The sequence below is a fragment of the Anolis sagrei genome, chromosome 5, assembly GCF_037176765.1.
Source record: "Anolis sagrei isolate rAnoSag1 chromosome 5, rAnoSag1.mat, whole genome shotgun sequence".
NCBI classification, from domain to species: domain Eukaryota; kingdom Metazoa; phylum Chordata; class Lepidosauria; order Squamata; family Dactyloidae; genus Anolis; species Anolis sagrei.
Window position 1 is genome coordinate 128,753,946 of NC_090025.1, and position 20,956 is coordinate 128,774,901.

At 37.3% G+C, this 20,956-nt stretch overlaps 1 protein-coding gene across 6 annotated transcripts in view; it reads right to left on the reverse strand.

The window, feature by feature from the left end:
• Nucleotides 1-20,956, reverse strand: part of CPED1 (cadherin like and PC-esterase domain containing 1) — a 130,632-nt gene that overhangs the window by 13,369 nt on the left and 96,307 nt on the right. For 4 of the 6 annotated variants that reach the window (XM_060777716.2, XM_060777714.2, XM_060777715.2 and 1 more), the window contains 3 exons: nt 7,599-7,716; nt 5,795-5,931; nt 581-801 (listed from right to left, as the gene is read on the reverse strand). In XM_060777716.2, coding sequence (XP_060633699.2) covers nt 581-801; nt 5,795-5,931; nt 7,599-7,716 — 476 coding nt within the window. Of the gene's footprint in view, nt 1-580; nt 802-4,902; nt 5,052-5,794; nt 5,932-7,598; nt 7,717-20,956 lie in introns of those variants that run through there. The other 2 variants (XR_009631603.2, XM_060777718.2) reach the window with 2 other exon arrangements.

A 20,956-nucleotide genomic window follows, 5' to 3' on the forward strand; every position in this document is an offset into this window, starting at 1 on the left:
TCACCCTCCTCGCATAAGGTTGGTATGAGCAACCCCTATCCTTGTGCCAAGAGGACGGCTCGAGGAAAGCATGTGTCTCACCCTTTTCCCAGCATAATGCCAAGAAGACAGCCTGAGAATTGGGGGAGGAGGATGGGAAAGAGGATCGGGGAAGTTGCCGCATGTCCCACTTTCCTCCCAGCATAAGGATGGGATGAGCAGCCTTGTCCTTATGCTGGGAGGACAACGTGAGGATGACCCGTGCCCTGAACTGCCCCCTCCTGGCCCTGTCCTTTCCCAGGCCCTCTCCACCTAGCATGTTCCCAGCCTCCCTCCCTCTTGGCTTAGCCCTCCCAGCTGGGCCCACAATGCGGCCTCGAGAGATTTAGGAAGCTGTAATCCATAAAGTAAGTTTTCCAAGGTCTGTTTCTACTTTTTCTAAACATTACAATGCACATGTAAAATGTCTCCCAGAGACTCTGAGTCATACAAAATCCTTTCCATTTTAACTGAAACACTAGGACATTGACAGATAGGACTAGGGAAATCAGCAAAGATTAGTAAAAGTGCCAGTTCCTTAGCATCCTGAGCTCTAACTTACCTGAGCAGCAGCTCCTCCAGAGCTTTTTCAAATGTTGGTCTTTGAGTTACACTGATCCAAAACTGGGGATAATATGAGTAACTAATAAAAGTCCTCCGATCATTTACATTGTCATAGAACTTCACGTCATGAGCTTTTTGCCACTCTTGCAGGGTCTTGTTCATTCTCTCTATCAGATAATACATCATTCCTCTGTTGGTTGAATCACCAATAAAAAGGACCTTCAAAGGGAAAAGATAACCACAGAGCACTGAGAACTGTTTGATAACTGTTCTGTTAAACTAGAGTAAACCTATTTGCACTTGGGTACTCTGGTTGTGGAATGAGATTCTCCCTCCCTTCCACTATCTCTCTCTATAATTTATATCCTGCTGTCCCCCAAAATGTGACCAAAGCATCTTAATTTCCACAATTATATTGACTACTTAGTAGAGGCATAACTATGTAACTTATCCTGACCCCATGACTTAAACTACTAGCCAACCTAAACTACTAGCACTTGCATCCAGCAAAAGAGAGCAAGCTGCCAATTGAGCACAAGGAGAGGGATGTTTCTCGCTTTCTCCTACCAGTGAGAAGAGCCACAACAAGGAACTGTGTAGAATTGTGGGTTCCTGCTTCTGGTTGTTGCAGCCTTGCTTCCTGGTCAGAGAAGGGCTGATAATAACATAGAATCATAGGATCATAGAGTTGGAAGAAACCCCAAAGGCCATCTAGCTGAACTGCCTGTCATGCAGAAACATATAATCAAAGACTCGTGATAGATAGCTATCCAATTTCTGTTTGAAAACTTCTCAAGAAGGAAACTCAATTACATTACAAGGCAGCGTATCCCCCTGCTGAACAGCCCCTTATGTCAGCAAGTACTTAACATTTCAGTGGAATCTCTTCTGCTGCAGTCTGAATGTGTTGCAACACATCCTAGTTTCTGGAACAGCAGAAAAGTGCTTGCTCCATCTTCATGACATCCTTTCAAACATGTTATAATGAAGATAGAACAAGCCTTTCAAATATTTAAACTTGACTATCAAGATATTCTTATTTGGACATGTTCAAGTGTGTCAGTATCCTTGAACTACACTGCCCAGAATTTGACACAGTAGTCCAGGTGAAGTTTGGCCAAAATGGAATTCAGCAGTACTATTATTTTTCCTTTTAACATTATCCTCATATTTATGCAGCCTAGAATTACATTGGTTTTTATACTTGATGCATCACATGGATTCATCTTCAGCTTATGGTGTACTGAGATCTCCTAGATTTCTGTCGCATGTACAGTTTTCAATCCAGGTGTCAACCATCCAATATTTGGGCATTTAATTTTTTCTGCCTAAGTGTAGCAGTGTACATTTTCCCCTGTTGAAATGCATTTTCTTAGTTTTAGCCAAATCTCAAATCTGTGAAGGTAATTTTGAATTCTGATCCTGTCCTTTGGGCAATTAGCATCCCTACCTAATTTTGTCTCATCTGCAAATTTGACAAGCATGTCCTCTATTATCTTGACAAAGGCCTGATGGAAATCAAGATATTATACAAGCACATCATTCCCTTCATCTATCAAGCTTGTAACTTTATCAAAAAGGACTAAGATTTGTCTGGCATGGTTTGTTTTTGGGGAACCCATATTGACCTTTAATAATCATACAATTCATTCCTAAGTACCTGACCTGAGTCAGCAGATTAAACTGCTGAGCTGCTGAATTTCCCGACTGAAAGATCAGTATTTCGAATCTGGGGAGCGGGGTGAGCTCCCGCTGTTAGACCCAGCTTCTGCCAACCTAACAGTTCAAAAACCTGCAAATGTGAGTAGATCAATAAGTATCACTTCAGCAGGAAGGTAATGGCACTCCATGCATTCATGCCGGCCACATGACCTTGGAGGTGTCTACAGGCAACGCTGGCTCCTTGGTTTAGAAATGGAGATGAGGACCACCCCTCAGAGTTGGACACGACTAGACTTAATGTCAAGGAGAAACCTTTACCTTTTATATATACACAGAGAGAGAGAGAGAGAGACACATAGGTATGTATATGTGTGTGTGTTCCTATTTAAACAAGTGGATTTTAAGTACTTCAACAAATATTGTCTTTTCATATTTCCATCTCTTAATGATACATTGCTGAGAGCATTTTCTTACAAAATTTAAATTTAAATTGCTTTTTTAGCGAGATAAATAAAATATATGCTTCATCACCGATCACTTACAATTTAAGTATACAATTATGTATACCTAGTTATTTGAATAACTTCTTATTATTCATGAGCTATTTTAACTTTTATCTGAGAGGTGACCATGTACCCTAATTAGAGTGTTATGCTTCGGCAGATCATAGAACTATAACAGTAAAAGTTAATCAACTGTAAATTTATATGGTTTTTGTCACACTGGTGTAAAAGAAATTCAAGCATTTTTCTGTTTGGATTTCACTCCCCAACCCCAGTCCTTAAAACCCATGTCAGTTCCCAAGTGGATACATCTAACAGATGGAATATAGCCTTCATACAGTTTGCATTAATAGGGAGTTCAAAGAAAAATACTGACATACAATATGAAACAAAATGAGTTTTTTATAAACCCGAAACCCACCTTCCCGAGCACAAATCTCTTTCATTCTTTGCAAATGACTGATTAACTTGGCTAACACCCCATTAATCTACATAGGTTCTCTTATAAAATTGCTTATGGGAATTTATAGCCTCTTTTCATGTCCCAGCCAATCTGTGTCTATTCTGTCTCCACAGGTGGTCCTGAGTTAGTGCTGACAGAAAGAACTCGAGCGCAATGTCACATGCAGGAAAAGTGAAAAAGCAGTCCAGATAAAGGCAATTACAGCTATTAGTAGAAAATGATGCGACAGTGAGCTAACAGTCAATTCCTTTATACACTGGTTCCTTCCTACAGAAACTGTACTCATTGGTAGCCACATCTACATGCTCCTCAGTAAGTGCAGCAAATGTATTACTTTTCCAAGCATCAGTATATTTCTTCTTGACTTCACGGAAATAATTTGCTGACATAACTTTGAGGTGGTTTTTGTTTGTTTTGGCCAAGTCAGATATTTCAAAATGGTCAGAATGCTTGGGATGAATTACTTGCTGATAGTTTAGCTGTTTGTCTCTTCCCAAACATTTATTATGATTCCACTATGCAACCATTTATAATACGCACACTACACAGAGAATTGGGGCTTTTAGTCCGAAAACTGGAAAGAGTTCCTGTAACTTTAATAGTTGTGTGTGTTATTTATCCATTTAGTTGCTTCCGACTCTTTGTGACCTCATAGACGAGCCCACACCAGAGTTTCTTGTCGACTGTAGTCACCCCCAGCTCCTTCAAGGTCAAGCCAGTCTCTTCAAGGATAGCATACATTCACCTTGCCCTTAGTTGGCCCCTCTTCCTTTTTCCTTCCATTTTCCCCAATATCATTATCTTCTCCAATGGTTGTGTAGAAATGAAAAATTCAGTAGTATTACTTGTCAAACAATCAATTAACAAGCAACGCCTGCTGAAATTCTCTCTTTTACACAGCCATTAAAAGCTCCTCCAGTTTGACATCCTAAAGAATATACACATCCATATGAACAAGATGAAGATCCTTCAACTAGAATTCCAAAATCCAAAATATTACAGAATCCAAAATCGTTCATCTTGGTGACTGAGGCCATATTATCCAGTTATAGAATTCATATTAAAAGCTTTGAACTGGATTATATGGCAGTGTAGACTCAAATAATTCAGTTCAATGCAGTTAATCTACATTCTGAAACTGGATTACATGGCAGCAGAGATCCAGCCTATGATAATGATGATATACACGTTTTGTTTCATGCATAAAATGATTAAAAATACTATGTATAAGATTACCTTTCAATTATATATAGATGAAACATACATGCATTTTGTGTTTAGACTTGGATCCCATCTCCAAGGTACCTTATTATGTACAAATATGTGAATAAAAGTATCCCAATTTAAAAAGATATCTGAAATCCAAAGCTATTTTGGTCCCAAAATTTTCTGATCAGGGATAATCAACCTTTATCTAATTAGTGCAGAATTTGTATAGTCCACATATTTGCAATATTTTCAGCATCTCGCAGTGGTACTGGTGAGGGAAGGCATATAAAAGCTGTCAATTCTGAGCAACTAATTTGTCTTATACTTCTCATGGCCATTTCCTTCTGCTATTTGCACTGGCGTATAGTGCCAACAGAATTCCAGCCATGTGTAGTTCTTTACCACCTCAAAAGACTTGCTCTTAAGTGTACTTCCATTAATAATTTCTTAATTTAGATAACATATAGTGTTTTTCTTACTTACATCACCAGATAATTGTACCTGAGCCACAGATTGCTTTCAAATGTTAGACAGTCACACCATGCTTATTAAGACGACACTGCATTTCCAAGCAACCATCACAGAATCTTCACTATAAGAAAAGTCAGCCTAGTGCGGTCCCCATCTGAGACCTACACAGGAATGTGAAAAAAGATTAGTAGCCAGAGACAATGCCATGCATTAGGTAACTGGCAAAGGATACAGTGTCCATGCAAGGGTATTCATCCTGAATGAAAACACATAGCACTGGTTCATCTGGAAAATGTCATCCTATACAGAAATGACAACTGGGCTAATTGTATTTGTTGTTTAGATGCTGCCAATGAAAGGTTATTAAAAATTGTAATGCTATATAATCGCTTTGCATACACACAAAAATACAAAAAAATCTCCAGTTTTGTTCCTGCATTAACGTTTTATTTTGAAGATGAACATGATGGTTTCTCTGAGCTCCGTCCCTCTGTGCTGCCAGCATGCTGCCGATATGGAGCCTAATGGAGCCCTGCCAGAAGTAGCCCTGCATCATTTGAGGGGCTCTGGTGGACTCCTATTCAAAAGAATAGGCAAACCTTCCATGTGATGAGGTCATGGATATAACACATAAGGGAAGAAGGAAGAACGTAAGTAAGGGAGGGACAAGCGAAACCAAAGGATAATAGAAAGAAGTGGGAGGTCTCCATACCTCCAGGGACTTCTCTTCTTTCTGGAAAATCTCATAGTTAAAAGGGGTAGGATTTAGGTATTTCCACTGTACTATAAATCTTATACAAATATAGCATGTGTCCATATAGATATATGTAAGGCAATTATGTCAGTGAAAAGTTGGATGTTTTTCATAAAGCCAGCCTATTCCATATTTATGACATAGACATACCTTTTTGTTCTCTACACATTGTTGCAGTTCTGGTTTGCTGAGAACAGGATATTGACAATTGTGTGGCTGCCATGTTATTTGTCTCCAGTCACAGGTTCTGTTGTCAGAACAACTAAGACAAGGCACAATCCATTGCCCTAGAAAACAAATTGTCATTTGGATTTTGAGTATTTTTTTCTTGTTAAGAAGAGGGCATGGCAAGCAGTGGATATATTACTAATTGTTGATTATGATGGTTATGTTTTAATGATGTTTTTATATGCATTTTATTGTTTTATTGTGTCATGTTTTTAATTGTGCTTGACTGGGCTTGGTCCCCATGTAAGTCCCTTCAGGGGGATGGTGGCAGGATATAAAAATAAAGTTATTAATATTATTTATTTGGGAAGCAAATCTACTTTATGGATCCAAGTTGAATAGGAGATCTCTTTGTGCTGTACCATTTTATAGAAAAGGTTCTGCAGGATGAAAATCACATTAGACACAGAATAGCTGAAGGAGGCAAAGAAAAAAAGTAATACTCTGAGTTAATTTGTCACCCTGATGGCTATGGATTTACCAGATATCCTAGGAGAAGGGAGGCCCAGGTAGCTGCAGTGCGCCAACCACACCCATGACTTTCACTGACATTTTTACGAGACCCCCAAATGCCACCCTTCTCCATGTCAAAAGGTTTGCCTCAAAATGTTCCCAAACACCCTGTAGGGACATTACAACCATATTTTACACCTAAAAAATAAGGAAGTGTTTTCAAGATATTATGTGCCTAGAATGGCCCAGGGAGGCAAAAATGCTTTCATGTCAACTGCAGGGCCTTAGAGGGATATGGAAGCAAAATAATTTTGATTATTGTTTTTCTTCTGCAAGAGGTCCAGAAATCGTATGGCTCTCCAGGTTCTCCCTGGGAGTATCTCAAAGCTTTCCAAACTGTGTGTCATGAGATGTGGGTGTGCAAACTGTAGTATATAGGCTTGTCATATAAATGTAACAAAAAACTTCTGCATCTATTTAAAATAAGCAATAAATCAAATATTTTTAAATATATAAAAGAAAGATTTTCATGAGATATGTTATGTCTCCATACATTTCATTATTACAATTTATTTTTGTCTGTTATCTCTTAGAAAGATTCAGTTTAACCTCCGATTTGCTAGAAAATTAGGGCTGGATCTACACTCCCCTATATCCCAGGATCTGATCCCAAATTATATGAAGTTACACTGCCAAATAATCTGGAATATAGGGCAGCGCAGAAAGCGGTCTTAATTACTGTGTTGCAAAATGATGCATGTCTAAAACATGTATCACCATCATGAAAATGTTTGGCAAGCTCAGCCCTAGCTTCTGACAATTATTGATGTCTTACATATGTATGAAAAATAAACAAGCAAAACCCTTAAAGCCAATTAAAATTTATTCATAGCTGAAACCACAGAACTCCCTGACTTGATCTTAAAAACCTTAAACATCCCAGACAAGGTGGGGAAGGGGCAGAAATATATCTTGTTATCTTTCTTCATGCTGATTAAGGCTCAGATCCAATTTTTCAGGCACCATTCATGCATTTCTGATAAAGTCATTAACTGTTGAATAGCCAAATGAGATACTAGTATGTGTGATACTTTCCTTTAAGTGTCCCTCAGCAGTAAGTTGTAAGCATTTATGTAAATTTATGTTCAACCAGGGGTGCCTCAGCTTTTCTCTCTCTCTCATTTGGCTTCCTGTGAGAGACTAAAAAGACCATCTATTCCGATGGGACTATGGATTTATTTCTGTACAGGTAGAAAATATATTAGAAACCCACCTTTTATGTCTCCCGCTTCACATGCTTTTAACTGTGGCTGTGAAATGGTTGATAGATAATCAGCAGAGATAGGCTTCAAACCACAGGGTTCCTCAGGATGGATTATCAAACCACAATCCTGAATTAAAATATGAACACATGGTTGGTTAATGTATGGAAATAACTCAGTTGTGTGACATCTGAATTACAATACAAGGATGGGTTCTTCTCTTCTAGTTTTTCCCATTCAACACCCATTTGTTAGAGTCAGGACAGATTTACACTGGTGTATATCCTAATGGAGCCAGCACACTTCTATGCCAGTCAGGCAACGCTTCCCCCATGTGATTACAAAAGAAAATTTTGAAAAGTTTGATATATATTAACTGAGATATATGAATTTGCAATTATGTTTGGAACTATATCTGTATTTGTAATCGAAACCAAACAAGAAAAAACATGAAGAAATAGCACAACTGGTTTTGTAACTGTAATGATTTAGAAAATGTAAATGTTGCAATCATTTGCAAGCAAAACTAAGTATGTCTCATTTGATTGTAATTGTTAGCAAATGTGTTTGTAGTACATATTTATAATAATATATTTGCTTATATAAAAATTACTTATACCCATGTGATGAGGGAAGCATTGCTGTGTGCACGGGGGGGGGGGGGGGGTCCCCATATGATAAGGTCATGAATGCAAATCTATGGATTTTGTAGGATGGTATCAAACGAATTATTGTTGTAGATAAACATGGAGCAAACAGTCCTGTCATTGTACTTTTGAAACATATTAACTAATGGACTAGAACTATTCCAGACAAAACAAATAAATCTACTGAAACTATATACAGAAATGATAACAAGCAGCAGAAGAAGAGTGGCCTTTTAGAGGACAGACAGATAATTTTGAAGTTTTCACTATAGCAAAAAAAGAATATTTGTAAAGGAATGTAGATAATTTTGAATTATGGAATAGAACTTCAAGGACTTCAACAAGCATTATCTTGTGTTGTTGCTCCAAATGGAATAAGCCCTGAGTTTTAAAAAAATCCCTGTATTATGATATGAAAATTTTCTGATACACAGAAGATATTGTGGTCACCACTGGAGTCTCAAACCAGTTCCTGGGGTATTTGTGTAAGTGCTCTACATTAGAATCGGTTCAGTTTAATTTACTTATTTAAATTGAATTTAGTGTCTGGGTAGAACTGCCCAGATCATTGGCAAGTTAAAATTTGTATAGGTTCCAATATTGCAAATTTGTTTTATTGGAAACTTATAATAAAAATACTACAAAAATTATGTTGGTTCCATTAATCAGTGGGTTTACTCTATCTAGGTCTATTCTGCCTAGATTAGCAGTTACATTTAGCTCCTTTTTGTGATAAAGATTGGGGGGCTCTGAGCAACCCATACGTCCAGAATTAAGTCAAGGCTAGAACAGCACCACCAACACTCCCATCAAAGGTTTTATTCATCTTTGGAAAAGTCTTCATGGGGAAATTCTAAATTCCTGAACAAACTGTGACTGTTGTCAACAAGGTGTCATGAGAAAACTGTACAAGGATTTTCTTGTTGCTTTTGAACATTTCAGATGTTGAGCTAATGTACAATAATCTTTGCTTTCAACTGCTTCATGGGTTGATTAAGAGCATATTTATCATGAAGTTTTCAGCTCAGCTGGTTTTAAAAATTACAAAACTTATATTTAAAGGAATATCTAACTCCTAATCTCTTACAGAAGTCTTGGGCAGGAAGTATGCAATGTGCAAAGGGGAGCCTATGCATTATGATCAAAGGCAGTTTTAATATTTTCTTGTAAAATGGATGGGCCAAAGGTCAGACATTCACATTCACTTTAGCTTCATATTCTGTTACCCTAAGGATTTTATTAAGAGTATGTGGGTAGGTCAAGTTCCTTACAAGTACTGTAACATCGCTAATGCTTTATCCCAAGATGAAAGTTGACAAAACCTTCAAGACTGTCAAACATATGAGTCACTGCAAGGATGAGAGGCAAGCAAAGGAAAGATTATCTTTTTCTAGACACTTTCATTTTTAAAAGGTAGGCAGGCAGAAGGACTACCATTAAAATGTCTGGGCTGATTTCAAAGAAAGCTAGGCTGACATAGTGTGATTATATGGTCATAACTCAGAAGGGTTGATATAGGACAGGAAACGAGCATCTAGTTAAACGGACATAGTAGGATTTGGGCTCACTTACAGTGTATTCATAGCTGTATCTTCTCAGGAATAAACTCTGCTTTGTCCACTGGTTTTATTCATAGGTAAATGGATATAGAATTGAAGTCTGAATCACATTGGCAGTACTCGAAAAGACCAAACACTTTAAAGGTTTCCCCAAAGGTTTTCCCTCGATGATTCCACATTAAAGCATTTTGTAGACTGACTGTCATAAAAGGTTTTAAAAGGTAATTTTTAAAAAGGAATACTCTCAATTAGATTATTATAAATTCTTTTAGCCAGGTCGTATTAGATCAAATCCATGTAATCTATTGAAGAAAGCCAGTGTGTTGGATTAGAGCTCTGGAAACCAGGGTCTACATCCCCACTCAGTCATGGAATCCCACTGGGCGACTTGGGCAAATCACACTCTCTCAGGAAAGCAATGGAAACTCTCGCTGAACAAATGTTGTCAGGAAAATCCCATGGAATGTTTGCTGAAGGACTGTGATATGTGAGAAATTACTTGAAGTCGAACAAGCTAATTTAATAAGGATTGAGAAGAATCATAATTTAAATGTCTTTAAAAGCCATATTCATGGATATATGGAAGAAGGATATCTGGCCATGTTGATCAATTTCTAATGGCATCATTCCACTAGAACAAACATGTTACACTTCTGGACACCTAATTCTAGATTATGCCAAAGGAATACCTCTGATGGAGTTTGTGCCTGGGAACCACAAGAACAAGAAAGCCAACACTTGTTCAACTAGAAAAACAACAGAACTCCTCTAGCATTCTCCATCAACAATGGCCAGAATCCTGTATGGGTATTACATCTTCATAATTAGACTTAGGTAGAAATTAAAACTGGCCAGTTTTGTAACATCCATATACGGTAGAAGGCACGGAGCCCCCAGTGACGCAGTAGGTTAAACCGCTGAGCTGCTGAATTTGATGATCAAAAGGTCACAGGTTTGAATCCAAGGAGCTGTGTGAGCTCCCGGTGTTAGCCCCAGCTTCTGCCAACCTAGCAGTTCAAAAAAAATGTAAATGTGAGTAGATCAGTACGTACCACTCTGGCAGGAAGGTAAAGGCACTCCATGTAGTCATGCCAGCCACATGACCTTGGAGGTGTCTATGGACAACGCCAGCTCTTCAGCTTAGAAATGGAGATGAGCACCAACCTCCAGAGTCGGACATGACTGGACTTAATGTCACGGGACTGGACTTAATGTCTTACTACACTAGAAGGCTGCTGTATCTTTCTATGTAGCAGAGCTGGCAAAGTGTTCAATGCAAATCACACACCAATGCACATCTGCACAGATGTTCATTCATCCGAATGTACATCAGATATTCTTGCTGGTGTCCTAATACTCACTCTCACAATTCAGTAACAAAATTTCTTAGTGCCTCTGCTATTTAGCTAGTTATACATAAAGATACATGAAATAAATTTTGAGATGGGGTTCTGGTAAATGATGGTCTCTATCTGTTGCCTGTCAAACGAGCTGCCTAGCTTTCCATCCATTCACCCATAACAGTGACATAGTTCAATATATTAAAGTGGTTTACATTTCAATATCATGTTTCCACAGTCAGTATTTATCTGAGTCCAATTTCTAAGTGAAATAATGGGATCATGTTATCCAGAGAAACTATGGTATGCAGAAGCGTGCCAATATATTTTGGGTGCTTAATAACGATATGCTGACATAATTAAAACCACATTTTCTAACATGTAATTTAAAATGGGAAATATTCAGATGTACTCATTTTGGTGCCAACAGTCTTCATAATACTGCTCTGAAGCTACGTAGTCTCTGAATGACATGAGTTCCTTGGGATGTATCCAGTGCAACTTCTGTATTCATCAACCTTAGTAGCATCATTTAAAGAAGGTACCATGAGAATGCACTTAAACAATTTGCATATTTATATGTTACCTTTGGCCTTATTTTTCTGTAAGACAGCCATTAAAAATATACACACACGTGTTCATACAAACATGTACACTATTCAATCCAAAAGAGTTAAAAAGTGTTTTTGTGTGCCTGCCATGCCATTCTCTCTAATTCAGACTATTGCCAACTATTATTAGCATTCATTGATGGCAAGGCTGAATATCTACAAGTACAATCTGAAAAAAATATGAAACAGAAAAAATATGTGTATATCACACATGAAACATATACTCTGTAGTTACCTTATATAACATTCACTTCTCTAAGGCAAAAAATCTATATGCAACTTCAAAGTGATGGTGGTCCATCTCAAGGGAAAGTCATGCCAAGCCTCAGTTGAATCTGGTAACATGGCAGTCATATTTGAAGATTAGAGGAACTGTAATATTTTTGCTATATTCATTTGCGAGTGTACCGTGCTATCTCATTTTAATCAGGTCACAATGAAATTATCTTCTGAAACCAATTGTATTATTTCAAAAAGAGAAAGAGATGAATTCCTCATAAAGTCATTTCAACTCTGTTTAGTCAGTTTATGTCCATTTTCCTTCAAGACCAAGGTATGATGAAAAATGATTAAAATTCACCATGAAAAGTATACTAATAAGATTAGACAGAGTGAGCCATAAAAAGTGAAATAGGATCTCGTTACAAAGAAATAAATTGTGAGCAGATGGATTAACTCCAATATATTGAAATGATTAATGTAACAAAGCAAATGAGAAGTAGATGCCACCATAATTTGTATGGTAGTTTATAACTCTATTGAGTTAGGCTGTCTCCAGTTTTATCGGAATGCCTTACACGGGTACATTTTGGCCTTTCTTCAATAACATTACAAATCCACCCAATGACAGCAGAATGAGATCCTTCCCTCTCCTTTACTGCACCACTATTTTGAAAAACATTCAATGTTGACACTGGAGCCATGTACACATGCCACAGTTAGTATAATAGGTCATAAATGGTATAATCATGTACCCTTAGTTTTTATCTTGGTCTTTTCATGTAACTGTTCTATACTGAAACAATTGTGTACAAATTTACAATGTAAAAAGTTGAAACAGGAATGTAATTCTTTGCTAATTTTCTTCTCAATGAACCAATGAATACCATAATTTTAGTAATTTTTTTCCAAAACTAAACTTTTCAAAGTCTACTCCCATTTTGGCATCTATTCTGTGAAAAACAAATTTCACATGGTTGTTTTGCAAATAAAAAAATCTACACAGAGAAGCTATTTGTGAATAGACAATAATGTGTCTGTGGAGAAATATATATTTTTTGTGTGTAAAGAAAAAGCTTTATCCTGTACCCCACAAAGAAAAAGATATGCTAGTTTCCATACGAATCAACCATGTGTAAACTTTGTACACGGTAAGTCTCCAATTATAGCATTTTTAAAATTATTTTTAGAAAGCAATATTTCTACATAGAAATAGAACTTCCTGTACAGAAAATGAGGTTTTCTGTGCAAAGCAACCACATGCCAATTTTGTGCAAAATTAGTCTTAAACTGTGTTGATTGCCAACAATCCAGAATTCTTCCCTTCAGGATTTCTCAGCAGAGAGGGAAAATGTTTGATCATTTTTGAACATTTTCCAATATTATTTCCATCCCTAGTTTGTACATGTTTTTGATCGGTCAAGTAGCTGGTCCCAATAACATACCATGAATACAAGGTTATAAAAATGGAAAAAGAACAGTTGTCGTTTTAATTTTCTAATTATTTCTATTTTTCATGACTTTATTTTAAGAAATAACCTTGTTTTTGATCAAAGACCAAATGGTTAACTACAAAAAGTCTTGTTCCCTACTGTTGTACCTCAGAGTAGATTCATCTTGCTGAAGACACCAAACTACACATAGCCAGAAGTCTTTATAGTTTATTGAAAATAAAAGGTTAAAAGTTCATCAAAGCAAAGGCTAATGTTCCAACAGATCAATATCCTAAAGCATTTGAAGCTTAATCCAAAAAGGCATCAGCAAAGCAAAAACCCAAGAGAACATGACAAGGCCCTGAAATCATGAACAGAAAACTGCAAGCTAAATCCAGACAAGCATAGGCAAACTTCTTAGTAGAATGCAAAGTTGCTTTGACAAAGATTTGGTCTCTCACACATGCCTTAATATCCTTTGCAAAACATGAAGGCATTTCTTTGGCCCCTGGCCTCCCTGGCCTCCCTCTTGTTAGCTATCCTTTCACTCCTTCGGACTTGGAATTCTAAATGGTCAGCCCGATCTAAGGTTCCCATTTCGTCAAGGTCAGTCTGGTTGTTAGTGTCAGCCTGCTTGCTCATTATCAGGCTGAGAATTATCTTCCTTCTCTGAATCAATCTGCACCTGGATATTTTCATTGTCAACACTCTCATGCCTTGCTGTGGGAAACTGTACTTCTTCATCATCTATAACAGGGACATCTTGAACCAAACTGTGAACCTGAGTCCCATCATCCTCATCAGAGACAGTCTGTGATTCCAGCTGAGTCACAATACCTACTGTACATCTTATTTGCTTACTGAACAAAATGTGACATATTTCACATTAGAATAATGCTTATTGTACAGCGCTATTTGCCCTCTTTGGGGAAGCAAGCAGACACAGGTTGAGCATACCTTATCCAGAATTTGGAATTCCAAACTGTTCCAAAATTGTCCATATGGGTACCAAAAACACTTTGGCTTTCTGATGGTTGAATAAACACAACCTTTGTCTGATGCACAGAATTAATAAAAATGTTGCATATAAAATTACCTTCAGCCAATGTGTTTAAAGTGTGTATGAAACACTGAATTTCATGTTTAGACTTGAATCCTGTCTCCAAAATATCTTGTTATGTACATATAATCAAACGCAGATATTCCAAAATTTAAAAAGCTCTGATATTCCAATCACCCCAGGTGCCAAGCATTTTGGATAAGGGGTACTCAACCTGTATTTGCTTCACCACTGGAAAATGTTAGAACATATCTCCAAATCAAAGATAGCCTAATGTGGCCTTCCAGATGTTAGACTGCAACTCCCCGTTTTCCTAAGGTAAAGGTTTTCTCTTGATATTAAGTCTAGTCATATCCATTTCTAAGCCGAAGAACTGGCATTGTCTGCAGATGCCTCCAAATTCATGTGGCCGGCATAACTGCATGAAGTGCCAGTGTTCCTAGCATTAGCTATACTGAGTATTTCTGGGAAGAGCAATCCACCAACCTCTTGAGGCCAAATTTTCTTAGGCCTTTCACTACAAGAATTTTTTTTTTTGAAGTGACATAAATGTGAAGATGCATTCCAAATAGATGAGAGAAGCAGTAGTTTTACTCACATTTTACCACAATGTACTTTCCCATAGCCAAATATATTATTGTAAGATTATTTCTTACACTATTTTCTTTGTCAATGATCTCTATTAAATCAACCCAGTCTAATAGGATCAACAAGTATAGAATATAATTGCAAACCAAACTGATCTCTGTTGGGTGTGTACATGTGCGTTCTTAAATGACTACTGCAAATCATTAAAAATATTGTGTAAATCAGTTCCTGTTGAGCTAGTTCTCTGGATCTTTGAATTAGTCCTCTGGGTGTGTAAGCATCTGGAAGAGTCCTTTGAACTAAATATATTCTGATAAAAGTTGGAAAGGAGGCAGAGACAGCATCAGGCACACGAATAGCATTAGCCTACTCCGGGAGGTTGTTCTCCCACATAATGCCATGGGCCCAATTAGTTCCTGCCCTCCACGGAAATGTAGCAGGGGTTTACATATGTGTTGTGGGAGAAGGCTAATGAAAAGCATACTTGACTCGTTAGTCAATAGCAGGCATTTCTCTTTGTTCATGTTTACAGTCTATTCTCAAATATGCTTCAAGCAAATCTAAGCCAGAATGCTTTGAAGTTTTACATTTTATTTATATTATAAAAGTCCCGCATCACTCATAACAGTTATACTTGAAAAAAAGTTAAGATGCATGCTTTGGCAAATTAAGAAGGCACATATTGATAGCTGGTTGAGGAGGAGAAGATCTCTGTTGGATTGTTGCAAATGGAGACCTCTCACCAAGAGATGTCCAAAATAAAGTAAGGAAGTATCCTCCTCAATCTATTTCCTCCCCTCCTTTCTTCTTCCTACTCTCTGTCTCCATCTTCTCTCTTCAAGGAGAGAAAATACATAAGCATGTATGCACAAATTTGGCATGGAGGAATTGTGGCCCATTTCCAGATTTTATTATACTGAAATTCCCATCACTTCTTACTATAGGAGCCAGAGAACCAGAGCATTGGGTAGAGGCATGGTGCCTCACAGGCTGCCACATAGATTTTTTTTTAAAAAAAATCTTTCAAGGCAGGATTGATATAGTCTAATGAAACTTCTGTTTGATTCTAGTAACTCACAGAATCAGGGCAGTGCAAGTAAATGAAAGCACTGGCAACTATTTAAGGACTATATGAACTTAGAGAAAAGAATGATAATACTATAACTTTATTAGATAAGTACAAGGAATATACTCCCAATGAAGAAGTAAGAAAAGGAGAAGCACATGTTGAAAAGAAAAAAGAGGTTAGAGTTTATTAGACAACCATGAAGAATAAGATTGGAAGACTACAAACTTTTACCTCCCTTATCTTCTCCTCCCCTTCTCTACTTTTCCGAGATTCAAACCTAGTAATCTCCAATCCCAACCCTATCTACTCTACCCTACTCAAAACCTACCAAAACCCATTTCCTATCATACTGCTTCCCTTTTCTTAATTTTATCTTTATGTATACAAAGAAAAACCCTATGTCTGTGTGTGTGTGTAGAATAAAAAGCATTTCCTGAAATTCAGTATGATATTTTACATCACATAATTTTGCATAATGACTACAGATTATTTACATGACCTTAACCTAGATGATAAAGGATTTCATATAGTTTAAGATTTTCCATATTACTCAATGTGTAGACTGCTGTAAAAAAATATCAGATGACTAGTACTTAGAAGGGCAGCTCTGGATACGATCCTGAAGTATGATTATATGTTTTAATATATGTATTTTAAAGAATGTTTTTAGGTGATTTAGCAATGTTGTAACCTACCTCAAGCTGTGAGGAGAGGTGGCCAAGAAATAAAAAATATTATTAATATTATTATTTTCCTGAATACCAAAGTTAGGATGGCACATACCCAAACTCTCTATTTCTATTTATGGTTATGAAAGCTGGACAGTAAAAGAAGTTGATAGGAAGAAATATAGTGCTAGAGAAGAATTCCATAGATAGTGCAGACTGCTGAAAAGACAAATAAATGGGTTATACAATAAATCAGATCTGAAATCTCTCCAGAAGCCAAGATGACTAAACTGAGTTTGATGTACGGTATTTTGGCTATGGCATAAGACACTCACCAGAAATATTTTAATGTTTGGTAAAGTGGACCACAGTAGGAAAAGAAGAAGACTACATTTTAGACTGAATTAGAGAAGCAACAGTATTGTGTCTGAAAGAGCTTAGCCGGGCAGTGGGGGATGGGGTGAATTGAAGGTCTCTCATTCCTAGAGTCACATCTATTCATTTATCATAAGCACAGCAGCTCAAAACCACTGAAAAACGTTCCATCAAGTTCTCCATATACCCTAGAACATGTCAACCCCCCCCCTCCCCAAATCAGCTGGAAATCAGCTAAAATCAATAGTTAAGATGTTATCACTCCAGATGTTTCCTTATGATGTTGAGAAAGTAGTGAATGATGGAGGAAGTGGTGAAGGATCATGAAAGCTATGGAACTGGATCATCACTTGATTTACCTCCATAATGACTCTGATCCCCACCCCACCCCCCCTCGACCTGCTACTTTTTTTGAAAGACATTCAAAAAATATCTAAAAGGGCTGAGTATCTGAAGTTGGGTTCCCCCCACCCCCTCCAAAGTAGAAGCTGCATCTCCAGAATCAGAAGGGGAGATAAATTGTTGTCTCATTGTTTGATAACTGACCAGAAAAATAAGCACTCAGTTTCAATATTAGGTTCAAAGTTGATGATAAATTATTTCTAGGGTATATGTTAGGACATTAAGATCATCCGGGGAGGCCTTGCTCTCGATCCCGCCTGCGTCACAAACACGTTTGGTGGGGATGTGAGACAGGGCCTTCTCAGTGGTGGCCCCTTGGCTATGGAAGGCCCTTCCTGGAGACATTAGATCAGTCCCCTCCCTCTTGACATTTCAGAAAAGAGTCAAGACTTGGTTGTTTGAGCAAGCGTTTGAAAATGCAAGGTAAAAGACATAGGAATTGGAACGACTGGATGATGAGATGGGACAATGTTTTTTATTAAGAGACGCAAATGATCTATGTTTTAATAATCTTGTTATGGTTTTATATTATGTGTTAATGTTTTAAAATGTTTTATGGTGTTTTTGGGCATCAAATCATTGCCAATGTAAACCACCCTGAGGGCTGAGAAGGGTGGTATACAAATAAATACAGTAAATAAATAAATAAATGTTGTCAAATGATAGTTATTAACATAATCAGAAAGCAAGGAGAGGTGAATCAACCCCACAAAAGAAGACTGGCAAAGGATGTTTGGCTTTTGAAAACCAATTAAGTACTGCTGTTTTAAGGTTAGAATTCCTGATAATTTACTTAGTTAAATATTTTTCCACACTTATATTTAATGCACATTTGGGGGGGGGGGGGGGTTGAGGGACAAAAGGAAAGGAAGGTAAATTTGCTTTTTTTAAACTACTTAACAATCCAGTCTCTCTGAAAATCCTAAGGGAAGCTAAATTGACTTCAATATAATTTCAGCACATTTGTTGCTCTAATTTCAGAAGTGAATTTAATGTTGGGTCTCCTTTTCTTATTAATCACTACATCTTTCAAAAGCTGATTAAGGGATGCCTTCTGGCAGATGGCAGATAGAAAACATAATTTTCTGGTAGTTTGATGGTTGATGGCATAGAGGTAGCTTTCACATATAAACTGAAAATCAGTTGGGAGCTGGTAAAGCCAAATGAGTAGATTCCAGATCGAACTGGTCCCAGCAGATTATCCAAAGCAATCTATTACACCATTTCCTTTCCCACAATGAGTAACAATTAAGAAACAGTAGTGAAAAGTCACTCAACATATCACAGGGGCAATGAACTAATCCTGAGTATTGAATAAATCACTTTGCTCAAACACTTCCTTCTACAGCACATGACTATGATAAATGAGGTAACACAGAAGCTTGGCAGGTCAGTAAAACATTAGGAAAGATTACCCCTGAAGAAAGGGGAATGATGGAAAACACAATTATCAAAGCTAGCACCTGCACACCATAAGAGAAAGAAAGAGGGAAATGTGGCATGACAGCTGATGATGGAAAGGACTGTTCTATAATAAAAATGGTCTCTGTAATCAAAGGGAACAAGACTTTGTGACCTCCTAACTACTTTTCTGCTTACTTCCTCTATTTCAGGAATATAGAGTCTTCTGAATGTTGTTGGACCCCAACTCTCCAAAAAAACCTAGATAGCAAGGCCAATCATGGCCAATGAATATCAAGAAAGTTATTAGTTCCCTAACCGTCACATGTTGTTATATACCGTTGATTCCATGGCATGGGTTTTTATGAGGCACAACAATTGAACAGTTGCTGGCATCTTGTTTGTGGCATATGCTAAAGCTGACATTTCCCCCCTTTTGCTAATACAAAGAGAGGAATTTCTATGTGAAATGACCCCCAACCTCTTCAAAAGTCACTTTGCTTCTATGCGTTCCTTTCACGGACATTTAGTGGTTGGCAGGGAATGGAAGTTGGAGAGAAGCATCCTGCGATGTGCCTATAATTGGGCAAACAATGACAATGACATACTGTGTGACCTCCATCAAAGTTACTGGAAAATCACCTTTTGGGGGTGTCTAGGTGCATTGCTGGACACTTCTTTGCCACCTCCTGCCCGCCATGATGTGGGGTTGTGAGTAAACAAGATGACACCAAACAAGAGAGTTGAGGGGCAATGGTGCATATCACCATGTGGGCTTTTTATGTTATGCTTCTTCAGCTGTGATCCTGACTATTGTTTTTGTGTTCCAAAAAGTATCCTCTTTTATGTTAATAAAATCTATCTTTTGATATACAGACCATAGAACAGGCAGAACTTGTGAATAAATCTCTTTGAACACAATAAAATCTATATAAATAAAATGTAATGTTCATTTGTGGGATTAACATAACTCAAAAGCCACTGAGCGGATTGACACCAAATTCGGACACAATGCACCTATCAGGCCAAGGAGTGACCATCACACCTAAAAACACTGAAAAATACAATGGAAGAGACTTAAAAAGCAATATATATATATATATATATATATATATACACACACACACACACACACACACACACACATTACAACGCATGCACAAGACCACATATACACAAATATATGCACACACATGTATACACACATAAAACACATATACACAGACTGGGCCACAGCAACATATGGCAGGGGATGGCTAGTATGTAATAAAGGCAAATAAAATGTACCAGTTTCACTGTCAATAAAGCATTTGAAGTTTTTTGTGTGTACAAAATATAAAATTTATTCTAAGATAGAAACCAGTGGCCTATTAGAGCACTTTATTAGAAGGAGCACTTTATTCGATGGATAACACAATTTTGCAAAACTAGTAGAAGAAAGTTGGCTTAAGCTCACAACCGAAAACATAATATTTTAAAATTTCATTCATAAAAGGATAATCAGATTCATCTGTGATTCCAGACTTTATTTTATTGTTGAGCAAAGTCAAATAGCCACAAAATCATGCTCTCACATAATGCAGTCAAAAAATTCTTCTGCTTCCATATTCTCTTTCTTAAACTATTTTAACCACTATCAGTGAGAAGGCATCACTCTGAAACTATGTACTCTTGGTGACCATAATGAAAACAAAACTGGCTTGCTTAATGACACATGATATTAAATATGTGATGGCCACCATGCTGTTAGCTTTAAAAAATAAATCACATACTAGAAGTAAGAAATGGGTTGTCATTGCCACTCATTGTCAAGTCTTATGTCCCCTACTTGACCAAGATCTTCATCTTTATAAACAGATGAGAATATCCTCTTTGTGTATAGAGGGATCTCTCTTTTGAATGTTACACTCACCAGCCACACTTTGAGAACAATGGAAATGTGAAATGAATGAGCAGAACTACAGGGGACTCTCCCAACTCATAAATTTGATTGTAGC